Genomic DNA, 17528 nt, shown 5'->3' on the forward strand with positions numbered 1-17528 from the left:
ATCAAGGATTGAAGATTAATACGGTGCATAGTTGAGGGCCTGCTTTTGTATTTTCTAAAGATAAATATACAAACCCAATTTGGGTTTATTTTTCTTTATTAATCAATCATATTTTCATTATTCTTTTTCGATCATTGTATTCTCTCTCGATTAGGGTTTCCATATTATAATCGATATCATCTTGATATTGATTTTGATTCTTGTTTTCGATATATATTTCAATTCTAAAATAAATAATAATAATTTTTCTTACATGTTCGTGATTAATTTCTTGAGGTTCGTATCAATTCATTCGACTTTATTATTGTTGATAAATTTCAATAATAATAATTTCAGAGATATGTTGATGGTTGATAAGGGTTTCGGCTCAACCTTGAATTGGACAGAGACTGGCCCATTAGACCAAAAAATATTGGAGAGACTCGATTGGGCCAAAAAAAGAGGCCGAAAACTAGCCTATTTTAAAACTTTACAAACCGCTAAATTAGTAAATTAAGTAAATTATCACATTACAATTTTAACTAACAGAAAGCATACGGATATTTATTTCAAGAATATTCACTTTATCGTATCTCTATCTATCTATATACATATTAAAACAGTAAGAATCTTAACTTTTTAAAGACATCTACAATTTAAAGTTATTTTTTAAAATTGACACATGGGATAAAAGCTTATGTGTCATCTTTATAATTTTTTTACAATATTATTTAATAATAAATATCTCTAATATATGTTTTCAATTGTAAAACTCGATCACTTTCAAATCACAATATATATTCATAATAAATTTCTTAAAATTATCTTCCTACCAAAAGATTCACTTTCCAAAACACAAAAAGAATTTGTTTTCGATCCTAAGGTTCGTTTATATTATCTAAGTTATTTTAGAATTTTTTGTTGTCTTGCATAGTATATTTTGATTTTCTTTTTCCTCATGTTTTAGTAAGATGGAGACATCCATAAGACCATAACCATGTTTTCTTAATATTGTTACTTAATTTTTTGTTTTGCTTTTTACTTTATTTATGATGTTATTTTTAATGCTAGCTTAAGAACATCATCTTCTTGAGTTAACTTGTCATTCAAATAGAAATTAGGTACATCATATCAGTTCTTTGACAATTAAATAAAATTATTTATCTTATAAAATTATAAAAGAAATGGTAAACTTCAATGACAATTATTTTTAGGCAAAGATAAAAAGATATTTAAAAGGTAGTTTCTGATTATTATGCATATTTCTTTTTAACAACAATTACCAGTCATATTAAATATCAAATCTTCTTTTTAACTAAAAAAAACACCATTTTATTTAGTTAATAAAATCACAACCGCAACAGAATATCAATTGATTTGTTAAAACTTATATGATTTCAAGTAACAAATGTTATAGTTAACATGATAAAATCTAAAAGGTTTTAAGATTGTGAAAACTTTCTTTAAATTGATAAATTATCATCAAAAACTAACTACAAGTTAAATGTATGAATACATGATATGAATACATGATGCCATCACATAATATTTAGATGAGTTTTTATCAGTGTATATAAAATGTAAAAACAAATTACTAATAATTGTTGACATTCTAAACTCTCGCCACATCATCTTTTTCCTACGTGGCAATCTTACGTTGTTAGTTTCTTAAACGTTGACACGTAAGCTAACACCTATACATACTTGACAAATCATCATCATAGCTTTTATTAATTATGAATAAATAGCATATTAAAAAGTCATAAGCATGATTAGAACCCACAACCTCAAGTTTATTATGTGAAACACACTTGATCTAATGAGATTTTTGTTTATATTTTGAAAAACATGATAGATATTCGGTATAAAATCCCACAAAAAATTATTAAAAATATTATTTATATAATTAGATGACACTTAACATATATATAAAAGAGATATATGGTAATAGTTTCTTACCTAAAATATATATTAATGACATATTCCAAATTTATAAAAAAGTTTCTATATTTTAAAGATCTTTTTAATTCTTATTAAAAAGTAATAATGATTCTTAATTTTTTTTTTAATATAATATCTTTTGAGATGTAAATTTTTTTAATTTATATTTAGTTTTTATTTTCCAACATAAATATATTGCAAAAATATAAACTTTAGATTACTTGGAACATAAAAAAATGTTGTCTTAATTTAAGTTGAATTTATGTTTTTATATACTCTATGTTTAATTCTTTGAGGGTGGATGTAATACGTAAGGAGGCAAGGTGGTGATCGACCGATCACCAGTTGAAACACCACCCGCCCTGTAGGTACCAAAGGGGTGGGTAGCAAAGTGGTGATGGTGGTGTAAATCTGGTTTCTTTCTCACCCTCTCACCTTTTTAGTTTTATCTTTTTCTTTGTTTTTTATCACTCTCAACCTCACTCAGTATGTATATTATGTATGTTAATATGAAAAGAGAGTAAATACGTACAAAAATATAGAAAACAAAGGTGAAACTTATTTCTCATTCAATGACTGAATAAGCCTTAAATAGGCAAAACTACATCTCATGTGATCCTAAAAATAAGGAAATAAACTATCAACTTTACCTAAGGAATTGGTCATGGGTATGCCCCATAATGTCCATATTCTCAATTGCATATAATTCGGTCAACCCCATGAATTTATATCATTTATTTGAAGCAACACTAAAACCAACTCAAATACTAACTTAAATAAAACCAACTCAAACTAGATAATATGACTGAGTCAAGATTAATTCTTACATAGACAGTGAGAGAATGGTGAAATATTCATTGCTTGTGGAAGGGGTGATGGAGGATGAAAAAAAGTGAAGATTTATCTTAAGGTTTATAATTTTTCCTTCTAATAATGTTTATTACTTTGTCATTTGATATTTTACTTCATTACATAAAAAAAATATCTTCGTTCTTTGATGACAGTTTTTTTTATATTGAACATTTGTTGAACTATTTGATAGAAATTTATGTTATCTCGTGCAACGCACAGGCTAAACCTAGTATATCTATATATCTATTAAAAGAGAAGGAATCCTAGCCTTTTCAAGCCTTCTTCAAATCTAAAGTTATGCTAAAAAATTGCCAACTAGGATTTATCCTATGTGTCATCTCCAAACTTTTTTATATATATATTTATTTAAATTTAGATAGATTTGAATTAATTAGGTAAACATTATATCAAATCAAACATTATAATTACAATTATTTATTTGAGACATTAATTCCATCCGTTTTTTTTTTTAAAATTATATTCAATATATATATTTTTTTAACAAATATAAGTTTTGATAAGATATTCAAGCATATTTAACATTAATATTATGCTAACTAAACCAAATTTTAATTATCAATATCATATTAAAACCTTTGATAATTCAATTAAATAACCGCACATCGTGCGGGTAAAAAACCTAGTATATATATATATACTAGTGTTCATGCTCATCCATTAGACGGGTAGACTCAAGATATATATAAATCTTATAATAATTGTGAAACAAAAATTTTATGATCAATGTCACAAGTTAATGAGTACGAAAGCTAAAGAAGAAAAATATGAAAATTAACTTCATATTGATTCCACTTTACTTTTTTTTTTCAACTTTAGTTAAATAAAAAGAGAAACAAAAAGTCTATGACCAATATCACAACTTGATCAATACGAAAGCTAAAGAAGAAACATATGAAAATTAACTCCATATGAATATTCATTCCAGTTTACCTTTTTTTTTCAACTTTAGTTAAATAAAAAGAAAAACAAAAAGTGTATGAGCAATATCACAACTTAATCAATACGAAAGCTAAAGAAAAAACATATGAAAATTAACTTCATATAAATATTGATTCCAGTTTACCTCTTTTTTTCAACTTTAGTTAAATAAAAAAAACAAAAAATGTAAAGTATATAAGTTAAAAAATACATACCAATTCATCAATAATATTGATTAAATATGAACAAAGTATATAAATAAAAAAAACATTTTTGGTAGTCGATCGTAATTTTTTTTGTAGTAGGTTTTTTCTTAGGGTTGAGAATATGTGAAGATTTTTTCTAAGTGGTGTATATATATAAAATAATGATAAAGATTTTTTATTAAAGGTCAACCATTTTTTATTAAATAAATATTAAAAAAATAGAGGATTAATAATGAGGGAGTATTAGGTTAAAGAAGGGGGATTAGGGGTGTCAAGTGTACCCCCAACCCTCTCTTTTAGTCATATATATATATACATATATATATGGAGCCTTATTTTGAGAATCCATTTTTTTGTAAAAACCTTAAGAACTCTTAAATTATGTATTAGATCACATGGTTTTTTTGTTCATTCACATGTGAAACGTTATAAAAATACATGTTGTAGAAGAAAGTTTTTTCAAAACCTTATATATACCCATTTGTTAACATGCGAACGAAAACGTGAACATATTCATTCACAAGTTCACAAAAGGTTATTTTGAAGGTTTTTAAAAAAAGGATCTTCTACAACATACTTTTTTATATCATTTCACATGTGAATGGACAAAAAAACATGTGATCAAATACATAATTTGAGAGTTCTCATGGTTCTTACAAAAAAAATGGTTCTCAAAATAAGGAAAGTCTATATATATATAATATATATATATATATATAGAGAGAGAGAGAGAAAATGGAGTATGTGGCTGTTAGACACCCAAACTTGGATGTAGAACCCCTCACATACTAAAATTTTAAAATATCTATAAATGTTTGGCCCCCATGTTTTTTATGGATTAAAAAAACAAGATGTGAGGGTATCTACACCAAAACTTGGGTGTCTAACATCCACATAAACCCTAACCTCATATATATATCCTAACAAATTTTCTGATTTTATCGATGTGAACATTTTTAAGAGTAGAGAGCATGTCAGCTGCTTAGTACTTGATTATCAAACAAGATTATCAAACAAGATTAAACTTGGGTGTTAACACTTTAATGGTCACTTACGGATATATAGAAAACCCCCCAATTAAGTCTCACCAAAATTCTCTGCCCAAACTCTTCTTTATATAGTTTTTCTCACTTTTATTATCACTTGTAGGGGAATTACCATGTGAATAACTGATTGAAACTTTAAAAGTTATTGCGTAATACTCATTAAAATGACGTACTCACGTGTACTTAAATCTGGAAAATTGTTTAATTAGGAAGAAACAATAAAAGTTGTCAAGAACGAGTCGGAAATTTGGAAAAAAAAAACTGCATACAAGAAATGCAGAGGCTAAACTTTGAATGTAAGATTGTGCAATGAAAGGAGAGGGAGGCTAGTGAGAAATTTACAACAATTATTAGTCATTCATAACAAATATGTATATTTTATTACGTAGTTTACAACTGTTTACATGTGTTATAAATGGCTAAATACGACGACTTTTTGACACTTGCGTCATTTATTTCCACTCTTATTTCAATTTTTGTCTTTTTATCATTAAGTAGATGTAAGATTATCTTCATCACATCTTTCACATACTGCAGTTATCTTATGATTAAATATTGTTGTTGTAGTTAATTTAGATTAGTGACAAACTATTAGATTATCAACGTGTCACTTGTGATAACACCCAATTATATTCTAACATCATGAGAGCTATTATAGCCGAGAGAAAACTCTTGGTCTATCATGAAAAAATCCATTTATTGTATTATTTACGTGGAATTTCAAATATGGCTTTCTTTATTATTTAAGTAATTAGATATCTCATTTTAACAATTCAGGGGTTATCTAACATAATTGTTGGTATGATTTTATATTCCTTTGTCTTTACAATGAAAAGAGTAGGGTGCTATCACCTTTGTTATTAAAATAAGATACGGTAAAAGATTGTGCTTTTCTTATCAAATAATTGTCCTATAAAGAATAAATTAAGGGTTAAATACGACGACTTTTTGACATGCTTTTGCAAAAAGAAAGTCCTTTCATTACCAAATCGTACCATAAAGAATTATATAAATGTTAAAAGTAACGACTTTTTGACATGCTTTTGCAAAAAGAAAGTCCTTTCATTACCAAATCGTACCATAAAGAATTATATAAATGTTAAAAGTAACGACTTTTTGACATGCTTTTGTAAAATTTTCATAACGAGATGAAAGGTTTGATTCTATCTATTATTCTTAGAAACGAAGTAGTATTGTGCAACCCCCTTTGTTATATAAGACATATACGATTAGTACTTTTATTACCAAGGAAGAATGAGTTTTGCTGATGAAGGTGGTTGTGTTGTGTTAGTGTATAAATTACTGCATATTTTATTATAAAATATTAAAGTTGTATATTTTATTATAAAATATTAACGTGAGATTTTGATATGAAAAATATAATTTTATATATACATTAACGATAACCCATGGGACTTTAGTTAAAATTTTCCTTCATAAAAAATTATACGGGTAATTAAATTAGGAAAATTAATATTTGATTCAACAAATAGGCATTTTCCTTACAAAAATTAATTATATTCTCTATGTGATTGAATGATAAATTTAAGTTAATAAGGAATGTGAAAGGAAAAGTTACAAATAATGATATATTTTTTGTAATTTAGAAATGTAACAACAAGGTGGAATAGTAGTTATTTGTATTACATTTTTGTTATGAAAATAAACTATTTGTTAGATTATTTTTGTATTTATGAATTTAATGTTTCTTGAAAAGTTATTTATCTTACAAATGAAAAAATTAATGTTTGAATGGTCAGAGCATATTCGTTTCACTTATTGGCATCTATGTTCTTCGGTGTGATGCCATTTAAGTTTTCAAAGAACCACGGAGGGAAGAAAATCATATATTAATCTTCCAAACGACAACAATAAATATTGTTAACAAAAACAAATGTAAAATGATATCTATACTATAAATAAAAGAGAGAAGGTTGGGGGTCCTTAAAACTCTTTTTATGCATAAAGTTCTCTCCTAATTATTTTGGAGCTCTTTTTTTCTAGATTTTTTTATTTTTTATTTGCTTATTAGATAGATAATTATATTTAAAACTGTATCATAAATCTTTTCTATCAAAACAAATCATTTTAAATTTTAAAGATATATGACATCTTTAAAACTCTCACAATAAATTATTATATATACAATTTAAATTTTATTAGTTATTCTCATTTATATTATTTATCTTCTTCCTATCTTTAATAAACAAATGAACTTAAGTAAATTTCTAAAAAAAAAAAAAAAACATATGTGTTTTTTTATATCACTTTATTTTTATTTTTGATAATGTGTCCATGTTTGTTTATTATTTGATACTGAATTGTTTATTATTGTTATTTATCATTTCTTTTAATATAATTTGTTGTCCATTATAGTTTGATTATGACTTCTTTTTCTACTACAAACGGGTTTAATTCTTTTAAATTTGTTTTGTTTATGTTTTGTTATCTTTCACCTGTTTTGTTATTTATCATTTTGATATTTATCTTTGAGATGTATATTTTGAGACCATCCGAGGACTCGTATATTCAATATAATAAACATTCTTTTTAGGTATGTATGATTTAATTTACAAAAATACAATATATCCTAGAAAATATATAAGATTTTATAAGAAAAATCATCGAATTAAAAGTAACGCTATATCAAATAACTTGACGAAAATGTAGCCTAGTTGTCAGTTTTGGGCTCTGTATACATATCTCAACCAAAACACTCGTATTCCATCTCAATAACTCTAGTATCCTAGTAACCACCATTTTCAGAGCAACAAAAATCATGGTCGTGATCAACTGTAATGGCACCCCAAAAACCAATGGAGATGACTACGATCAGAAACCGGCTATTGTTTCGTGTTACAATGAAAAAATACGTCCGGTTCTTGATGCAGTCGACAAGCTACGTCGTCTCAACGTCACCCAAGAAGGCATTCCTCTTCCCACAATTGTCGTCGTGGGAGACCAGTCTTCTGGCAAGTCAAGTGTGCTAGAGTCGCTTGCTGGCATAAGTTTGCCACGTGGCCAAGATATATGCACAAGGGTGCCTCTTATAATGAGGCTCCAACACCATCCGGATCCTGTCCCTGAGTTCGTGTTAGAGTATCAGAACGAGTCTGTTAAGATCACGGAAGAGGGAAAAATAGCTGAAGCGATTGATAAGGCTACGTTGGAGATTGCTGGGGATCGTAAAGGGATATCCAGTGTTGCGGTGACTCTGGTGGTGAAGAAGATGGGTGTTCCGGATCTAACCATGGTTGATTTGCCTGGGATCACTCGTGTTCCCATCGGTGATCAACCGCAAGACATTTACGAACAAATTTCAGGTACTTAATTCATTCCCTATTTAGTATTGCAAGTCCATTAATTTTAGGTATAATTACTATCACTATACAAATCCTAAAGACTATTTTAGGAAATAGTCTTTGTTAAAGGGTCCATAACCCGTGAAACATGATATTGGGGGTTACTTTCATCTATATGGAAATCCTCTGTTTGGTAAAATTTTATTTTGGATAATTTGTTATATGCATATATAGAAGAAAACTAACAAAGTTATAGAATATATATATATATTTTTTTTTTTGGAAAATTTCATATATGCCATTATTAATGTCAAAAATATCATATATGTCCAATTAAATTTTGAAATATCACAAATGCCATTATTAAACATGAAATATATCAAAAATGTCCGAATAACTAAACTTTAATAAAATAAAACACTAAACTCTTTTAAAATAATAAATAACTTTTGCAATTTACAATTATACCCACCTTTATTAATCCCTAATTACATGGCATAACATATAACAATCAAATTTACTTCAATTTGTATACTCTGTGTGACCAAATCAAGTGCACAAAATGATCAAAATTATTGCTACACCAAGCATGATAAATTTTTTCACCCAAGTTTTTGCCTTAAACTTCTAATTTGTATATGTTGGATGAGTATTCAAAGAGTCTCCTTTAATCTAAGTAATGACGGGCTATGATCCAAACAGGATTACATTACCCTTATATGCTAGAAAATATAAACGGACCAAAAATGAAATCTAGCTTCAAATGAATCATTGTTCAGTATCCACATGGAGAATAATAGCTTCTTCATGGATAATGGTTTAGATGTGAGGAAGTCCGGAGAATTTCACTAGCTAGCAAGATGATGACCTCGATCCAATGATGGGAATCAATTGCGTTTGCAAACTTTGATTTCATTATAACAAATAATTGTAAAATTTAAATGTTATATATAATTTTTAAAAGATTTTAGAGTTTAATTTAATTAAAATTTAGTCATTTGGACATTTTTGATATATTTCATGTTTAATAATGACATTTGTGATATTTCAAAATTTAATTGAGCATATATGATATTTTTAACATTAACAATGACATATATGAAATTTTCCTTTTTTTTTTATACCAAATTAGGCATATTAGTCTATCATTTTGCAAAACAAGTTTTCAGCCAAAATACTTTGCAAAACCAGTATAGAGTGGAAGATAACTACATCTGCTAATCTACTATGTATATGTTTCTCAATGTTTTCAAGGTATCATAATGGAGTATATAAAACCGGAAGAAAGTATCATTTTAAATGTTCTTTCTGCCGCTGTTGATTTCACTACATGTGAATCAATTTGTATGTCGCGGCGTGTTGACAGCACAGGACAGCGGACGTTGGCAGTTGTCACAAAATGCGACAGATTCCCCGATGGTCTACTTGAGAAAGTCATGGCAAATGATGTGAACATTGGTCTTGGCTACACTTGTGTTAGAAACAGGATCAATGATGAAACATATGAAGAGGCCCGAATCCAAGAAACCACACTCTTTCAAACCCACCCGTTGTTGTCCAATATGGAAAAGTCCTATGTGGGTATTCCTGTCTTGGCTGAAAGGCTTGTTCAGATCCAGTCTGAAATCATATCGAAATGCTTGCCTGACATTATCAAGAAAATCAATGAGAAACTCAATGATTCGGTCCTTGAGTTTAACAAGTTACCCAAGAAGTTTACAGGTAATGCTGATGCATTGGCTACCTTTATGGAAATCACTGGTTCCTTACAGGAAACTCTAAAAAAAATCCTGATAAGAAGCGAGTTTGACCAGTATCTGGGCGATAAACAATTGCATGGAAATGCCCGGTTGGTCCAAATGCTAGATGAGTTCTCAAAAGAACTTCAAACGAGCACTGATTCTTCTGAACGTTTTCTGGACGAGGAAATGAGTGTTCTTGAGGAAGCTAATAGCATTCGGCTGCCTAATTTCCTTCCTCACTCGGTGTTTCTTCACTTGCTCCAGAGAAAAGTGAACAACATATCTGATATGCCTAAAAACCTTGTTAACAAAGTGTGTGATTATCTTGTAACCGTTTGTATTAAAGTCTTGAATGATCATTGTGGGAATTACCCACAGTTACTCCCTTCCATGAAGAAAGCAACCAAGAATGTGATGGCGAAAATGAAGGCCAAGTTTATGGAAAGAGTTGAGGAAATGATAGAAATGGAGATGATCACAGATTACACATGTGACCCTGATTTTACAACTTCTTACAACAAGTTAATGGTAAACCGTGATCATCTTATGAAGGCGATTAGTGACCCATGTCATTATCCAATAACATCATACGACCCGTCCTATCAATTAAATTTGGAAGGTTATGGGATGATAAATTTTAGTCATCTGATGAAAGTTCCTGAAAACACAAGGGACCAGGCGTTTGATTTAAAAATGAGGATGGCAGCTTATTGGAAGATTGTTTTGAAACGGATGGTGGATTCAGTGGCACTTCAGCTTCAGTTTCAAGTACAAAAAGTGGTGAACAAGGAGTTAGGGTTGGAAATAGCAAATGAAGTAGTGGTCCGTGGTGGCATAGAGAAGATGTTGGATGAACCGGTGTCCATAGCCAAAAAGAGGGAGAAACTTCAAAGAAGCATCGACTTGCTGCGTGAATCTAAGAGAGTTATTGAACAAGTCATGGATGGCATTATCATCGCAGCCGATTAGAGTTTGACCCAACTCAATGTTCTAAGTAACATAATGTCGAGATTCAAGTTTCTGGTTTGTGTTTTTGGTGAATTTACTTTCGTGTTTGAACTATGAATCATATGTGAAGTTTCTTTTACAGTTGTAGTTACTCTTATTTCAATGGATTAATTAGTAGCCTTTCATGTTTAAACTTCAAATTAAACACCTGTTTTTATGATTTTAAAATGAGATCAACACTTTTCAATGGGATTAGGAAGTTCTATCTAAGAGATTTAAAGGTACACAAACAAGACAATCCATCGAATAATAAAACTCTTAGGATATATAATTTGTTTTTTTGTTATAACATACAAGGTAATCAGGAGCACACGGATATGGAGGTGCAAACCGGGTTTAGATGCAATGAACCAACTATTAATCTATTTCTGTGTTACAATGCTTGTAACTAGTAATATTTTTTATACTTATCATCATAAGTCTATTGCTATATATGCAGAAAGTTACACACATTGTTACTTATTTCTTGCACGGTTAGTCTCAACTCTAGACTTGGCTGGCTTCCTCTGGAAGTGGCTGGTACATTTGGTTGGGGCCGGGGTCCGGGTCACCATTTTCGACCTTTTGTAGTTCTGGAGAATACTTCTCCCTTTAAAAGACAAGTTGAAATTCGTAAACGAATCACAAGATGAAAAATATGATAAATGGAAATATGGAATAACAAAAGATCTTAAAAGAACAGGGCATACGTTTTAGAATATATGACAAGACCAATACCAACGAATAAAAATGAGACGTAGTATAACCAGTCCACCTGCAACAGTTATACAGACAAAACCATGAGACACAGAAACGGGTTAGAAGTTGTTTGAATATGTACATTTTTCGTAATCAATTAATGTAGCCATAGCTGGCCCTGATGATTTTAGTTCCCAGGACAAGCCGAGATAAACGAAAGCCTCTAGCCCCTAAGGAATTCAAATACATACAAGCTAGTTTTCCTTTTTTCATGATAAATGAAGACTAATGTTAATCTTTTTAAAGTTTTAGGCCCCTACAAAAATGGGCCCAAAACGGGAGACGGAGTTGCTCCTCACAAGTCACAGGGCCTCCCCTGAATGTAGATTTGGGTTCCGATAATCAGAGTTCAGCTTTGGATTTTAAATAATCAACTTTGAATGTAGTCAATTCAATAATTGACATGTGTTTTATGTAATCGTAATCGTAATAGTTAAAACAAACATGTAACATTCTTCACAAAGAACTGGCCAGAAAGATAACCTTTTGGTGGTAGAAAAAAACACGAAAGACCACAGCCCATAAATCGGCTGTGAGTAATCTTTATATATACTAAAAGACAACGAACCAAATAGCTTATTAACCAATCACAACTCTCGATTCTATCAAATTGAAAATTGCTGATGTCATAAATCTATTTTACAATATAAGATTAATCAATTAATTACATAAATAAATCAATAAGTTAGTCTTACGCCTATATCTATATTTATGTAGATATATACTAATAATGAAATAAAGTAATATATTTATGGTACTTAATTTAACGGCAATATTTATATCTATGAAGATATATCTTTATCTATATGTCATTGTAACATAATAACAATTTCATAATCGGCATCTTTATTTATTTACTTTTCCTTCCATTCATTATAACTTACTATGATATGATGCAGCATGCTTGATGTTATGCATATGGATAAATTCAATAATACTTATCATCAAAATAGTTATATGCAGTATATATACAATTGCTTGTGTTGGCTTGCAAAATATAACAAAAGTGCAGCTCTCATACGCCTATCTCTAATATCTCTATATTATATTGAGCTTAGTTTTTTTTATGATATAAAGAAATACCAGGTTAGATTTATTTAGTAACTTTATAATGTTAATGCCTAATGTATATTATAAGATTACGGCATTCTCTCTACTTATTTTTGTTTTAGATGATAAGGTGTTGCATTCTTTAGATCACAATTGATCAGTTGTAAATTATATTTTTGTATTTGAATTATATATTTAATAACTTATCTTATTAATAAAATATCGTGTATTTAACACGAGATCTAGTGAGGTACAAATTCAGATCTAATTTTTATTATGATTATCATTACGCAATATACAAAAGTGTCATGAGTAAGAAAAATTATATGTAATCAGATGACACAAAACTACACTCAAGAAACAAACATGTTTTTTAATGATTCTGTTCAACAGTATGGCAAATGAAAAACATGTCGGGGTTGCATTCAAAATTTTTTAATTATAATTAAAGTCTAAGGGTTTATCTAATCCAATTCCAACATTGTTTTTTGCTATTTTACTTTTCATTTAAGAAAACTTTACCTTGCATATATTTTTACTTTGATAATTATTTATTTTTAATAACAAAGTAAACTGTGTATTTGACACGGGTCTAAAATCTAGTGAAAGATTTAATAGTGTGGCTCCACTAGCCTGCACATACATTATAAGATTTTGAGTTAATTAGTGTGGTTTTCATATTCTTAAACAACTTCTTTTTAATTTGTTTAGATGGAGCTTAAATAGCAAACCTGTAGAACGAGAGGTGTTATAGAACCGAACATAAATCCTGATATTCCAAATCCCACGAAGTTTAAAATCTGAAATTAATACAAATCAACTAAGATCGTTGTTTAAAAAGTTAAAACGTACAGTTGATAAAACATACCACAATTGTGTATCGTGATTACAGTTTATTATATAACTTGTACATTTTATGATACATGTATCAAATATAGTCATGAGTATGTGTTTGAAATTACTTTTCTAATCATTGTAGGATACTAGGAAGAAGGTTTTTTTTTTTTTTTTTATTATTATTTATTACCATTCTACGTGGCTTGATGAGTTGGCTTAGATTTCTTTAACAAGTTGTCTCAAAAGTGTATTTTGCAGTGAAAAAGTTTTTCGGTTCAATCAATAAATTAAGAGATTATTATATATATAAAATCATAATAAAAGTATAAAAGTTCAATTTGATACAGTAAGATTTTTTGAATTAGTGGGTTATTTAAAAACGGGCTAAAAAGGTTTCTATATGGACTTCAATATTTTTCAAACTTAAACGTAAAAGGAGATAAGTTTAATAAGAATGACAGATTACTCTTCGAGATTAGAGATTGACTTACAACTTCCGGTGACCAAGTTACCACTTCGAGATTCTTCTTGTCAAAAATGGCTCTAAGAAATTGTTATGGACACCAAACACATGATATTATTATTGGGCTGCTTAGTTGGGCTCCAACATTGGCAGTTGAAAATAAAAATAAACCCACTTTTTAACACAAATAAGCCCAACAAAAAAAGGATACATCTCCACTAAGCTCACAAGGGTTCCAAATAAGCCGAACATTGCTATTGCTTCAACTCGACCAGCCTTTTTAACACAAAATTCCTGCATACCCGATCAGATGTTGACATATGATTTATGAGTTCCAGAGTTATTTAAGTGCAAGCAGTAAAAGTACTGTTAGACTATCTCCAATGGGGTGCCCCTGGGTGTCTTTAGGTGCCTTGGATATCCTTTGCCGTTAAAACTTGTCCAAAACTAAGGATTTTTTGAAGAATGCCCTTACCTAAGGACATACCCTTACTTGTCCTTACCTAATATATTTTTGTTTTTAGTAGAGATAAAAGAATATGTAAGGATGTTTGTATGGTTGGAGATAAAGTTATATGATTTGAAGGATTTGTAAGGATGTATAAGGATTTGTAAAAATGTATAAGGATGGGGCGTCCTTGACATTAGAGATAGCCTTAGTCTAATTTTTTTTTTTTTTTGAACGGACTTAAATATACTGTTAGTCCAATTATTAGAAGAATGATTAGCTGAAAGAACTTAGTGCTCATATACGTCATTTGCGAACTAAACGACCAACGAAAGTAGTAGAAGATGACATCCAAGAGACTAATTCTCTTACATGGTTCAAGTGTTCAACGATGCATGATCTTTATCGTCTTGTTAAGAACAAACAAGTAGTCTGAAAAATATTGATTTATTCTTTAAATACAAATGTTGACCAAAAGAAGAAATCTGCCATACAATAAGTCACATGTTAACTGTCACTAAAAAACAATCTACATGACTTTTATTTTACCAAAAATGATAAATAACAAAATAAATAAGTTAAAAAAATTAATATTCTTTGTACTTCTCCAATGAGATGACATCTAAAAAAATGTCAACAACAACTCATACCGTTGCAAGTACATATATAATCAAGATGCGTCATGTAAGCTAGAGGTTTTTTTTGGGAAAATGAGAGAGTAACACATATTTAGGAGTGGGGGATAAATGTTATGTGTCATATTCTAATGATTATTTTTTTTTTCACCTCCATTTTTTTAATTAAAAAATATCTAACTTACTATAAATAGAATTCAAATAACTAACTATTACATAAACCGGGTTGTCAACAAAGTAAAAACGCATCAACCGGTGGATAAACCGGGTTGTCAACAAAGTAAAAACGCATCAACCGTTCGTTTGCCTCATGCCGTCTCCGATCTAGAACCGCCCTACGCCTACAACCGGGCTCACGTGGTATTGGTGCGCCCCCTCCTCCTCCTCTTCTTCTTCTTCTTCTCTTGCGGCTTCTAACATCGTGTTTGTCGTCAAAACGATTGTTTGCCCAATAGCCTCGTCTAGATCGGTTGAACTACCACTTAATGAAGAACTAGAAGATTAAACCTCATCGATATCTTCCATATTTGTTAAATAATGTAGTGTTTTTTTATATAATTTTTTGAAGGGATGTTGGATTTGTGTTAGTTTTATGTTGGTTTTTTGTGAAGGTTTAAAATGTAGATGGGTTGTATTTATAGGAAGAAAAGAGGAAAAAGAAAAAAAAAAGTTTCAAACTAACCGTTGGGGTGGAAAATCACGGAAAACAAGAAATTGGTCAAAGCATTTTGGGCGCCCCACTCTGTTTAGTCTAAATCACAACAAAGAAAGAGAAAAAAGTATCGATTCCTTGAGCATTTACACACATGTCTCGTATGTAACTCTATTTTTGTTCTTCACTGAAATTTGCTCTTAACGTTAAAAGTTTGTACGGCTTGATTCATTGTATAATTGGTTAGTGTAGTTATGAATTGTCAATGCCCACTTATTTAGTAAGATAACTTCATCCTATTTATAGAATTACTTCTTGCAAATTTATAACTTGTGTCTGTTAGTCATCTAATATTCATCCAATTTCTTAAAAGTACTTAGAAAGTAAAACCGGAAAAACAACATTTTGAGTGACTTCAAGCTTTAAGACATGTTTGATTTGGTATATAAACAAAACCCAAATAATCACATTCATAATTAATTAAACATAAAACACATCCTCTAGTCAAGACTAACCTCACCAACATTGCTTAATGCGAAGAAAATGGTCCCTCCAATCACAAGAACATCTCCAAGAACGGGATTGGAGCCACCTAAAACACCGATACTAAAATCATTAATTAGAATGCGTGTGAATGAATAAAGAAAAACTAATTTACAATTAGTTTGAACTCATTACCTCCACCTCCAACCCCAGAATCAGAAAATACAACCAAACATAGTCCTGTAACACATACAGCTGACCCAAGATACTGCCACACGGAATACTTTGTCCCGAGAAATAGCCAAGTGAGAATTATGACCCAAACAACCGTCATACAACCAAGTATTGTCAAGCTCGTGATTGATGAAAACTGGTATGCTTTATTAACTGTTATTAGTCAAAAGAAAGAAAAAAAAAAGTCATCTACGTATTCTAAAATTTGACTGCTCGGGTTTCACTAACTAATGTGGACGCGTATTCTGAATGATGTTCTTCACCATTGTTTTACCTTCGAGATTAAGGAAGTTAATTTCAAGCTCAAACTTTATTGGATTGTGTTTTGAATGTAACACCAACATTAATTAGTCATGTATGTAGTTATCTTTTTGTCAAATCGAATATCATTACCAAGTTGTTCCAAGAGTATCAGAGAATATTTGATCTGTATTAGTCTTTTGTGAAGTTGAAAAAACCCATGTAAACCTTGCACTGCTAATTGTAATTTACTTACCAAGGAAACTGCCTTGTACATCTACGAATCCTAAGATGACATACCAATACCAAGAAATCTGCTTACAATCGAAACAGTTAAGCATCAAATACTTCAATATTCACAAAATTCTCAAGTTTCAGTTAACAGTTTTTAAGAACATAAAATCAATCATGTTTCAGGTTTACTTGTAGCCTTTGACGACGATGCAACAAGATGCTTCCGTAGACCAATGTCAAAGCCAAATAAGAGAAAAATCCAATAGTGAAGGGTGCATTAACACCTGCCAAAACAAATGTAAGTAAATGAACTTAATTTATAAAGAACCAATTATACATGTGAACATAAATCTTTTGGAAGAAAACTATGACTTTATTAACCTAAGCTAGCAGAGTAGCAGATAGAGACGAGTTGAAGTTCATAAGGGCTAGCATAAAAGACACCAATTGACCCAATAACACAATATACAACACCCTGCTAAGCCCGGTCCATTTTACA

General features: G+C 29.9%; 2 protein-coding genes and 1 long non-coding RNA gene across 3 annotated transcripts; 1 reads left to right on the forward strand and 2 right to left on the reverse strand.

Annotated features, from left to right (window-relative positions):
* The first annotated feature begins 7708 nt into the window (after positions 1-7708).
* Positions 7709-11148, forward strand: LOC122600219 (dynamin-related protein 4C-like). Its single transcript, XM_043772899.1, has 2 exons — positions 7709-8286; positions 9520-11148. The coding sequence occupies exons 1-2, from the start codon at positions 7743-7745 to the stop codon at positions 10974-10976; spliced, it is 2001 nt and encodes a 666-aa protein (XP_043628834.1). The 5' UTR covers positions 7709-7742; the 3' UTR covers positions 10977-11148.
* A 406-nt stretch (positions 11149-11554) lies between these two features.
* On the reverse strand, positions 11555-12294 carry LOC122602287. The gene is made up of 3 exons (XR_006324200.1): positions 12237-12294; positions 11705-11769; positions 11555-11604 (listed from the first exon to the last, which is right to left on the reverse strand). It is a non-coding gene; the product is annotated as an uncharacterized LOC122602287 (long non-coding RNA).
* Positions 12295-13135: 841 nt separating this feature from the next.
* Positions 13136-17136, reverse strand: LOC122601594 (solute carrier family 35 member F1-like). The gene is made up of 8 exons (XM_043774343.1): positions 17052-17136; positions 16517-16708; positions 16354-16430; positions 14315-14397; positions 14132-14183; positions 13535-13603; positions 13392-13436; positions 13136-13150 (listed from the first exon to the last, which is right to left on the reverse strand). Exons 1-8 carry the CDS (start codon positions 17134-17136, stop codon positions 13136-13138), a joined length of 618 nt encoding a protein of 205 aa, XP_043630278.1.
* Positions 17137-17528: the final 392 nt, after the last annotated feature.

The sequence above is a fragment of the Erigeron canadensis genome, chromosome 5, assembly GCF_010389155.1.
Source record: "Erigeron canadensis isolate Cc75 chromosome 5, C_canadensis_v1, whole genome shotgun sequence".
NCBI classification, from domain to species: Eukaryota; Viridiplantae; Streptophyta; class Magnoliopsida; order Asterales; family Asteraceae; genus Erigeron; species Erigeron canadensis.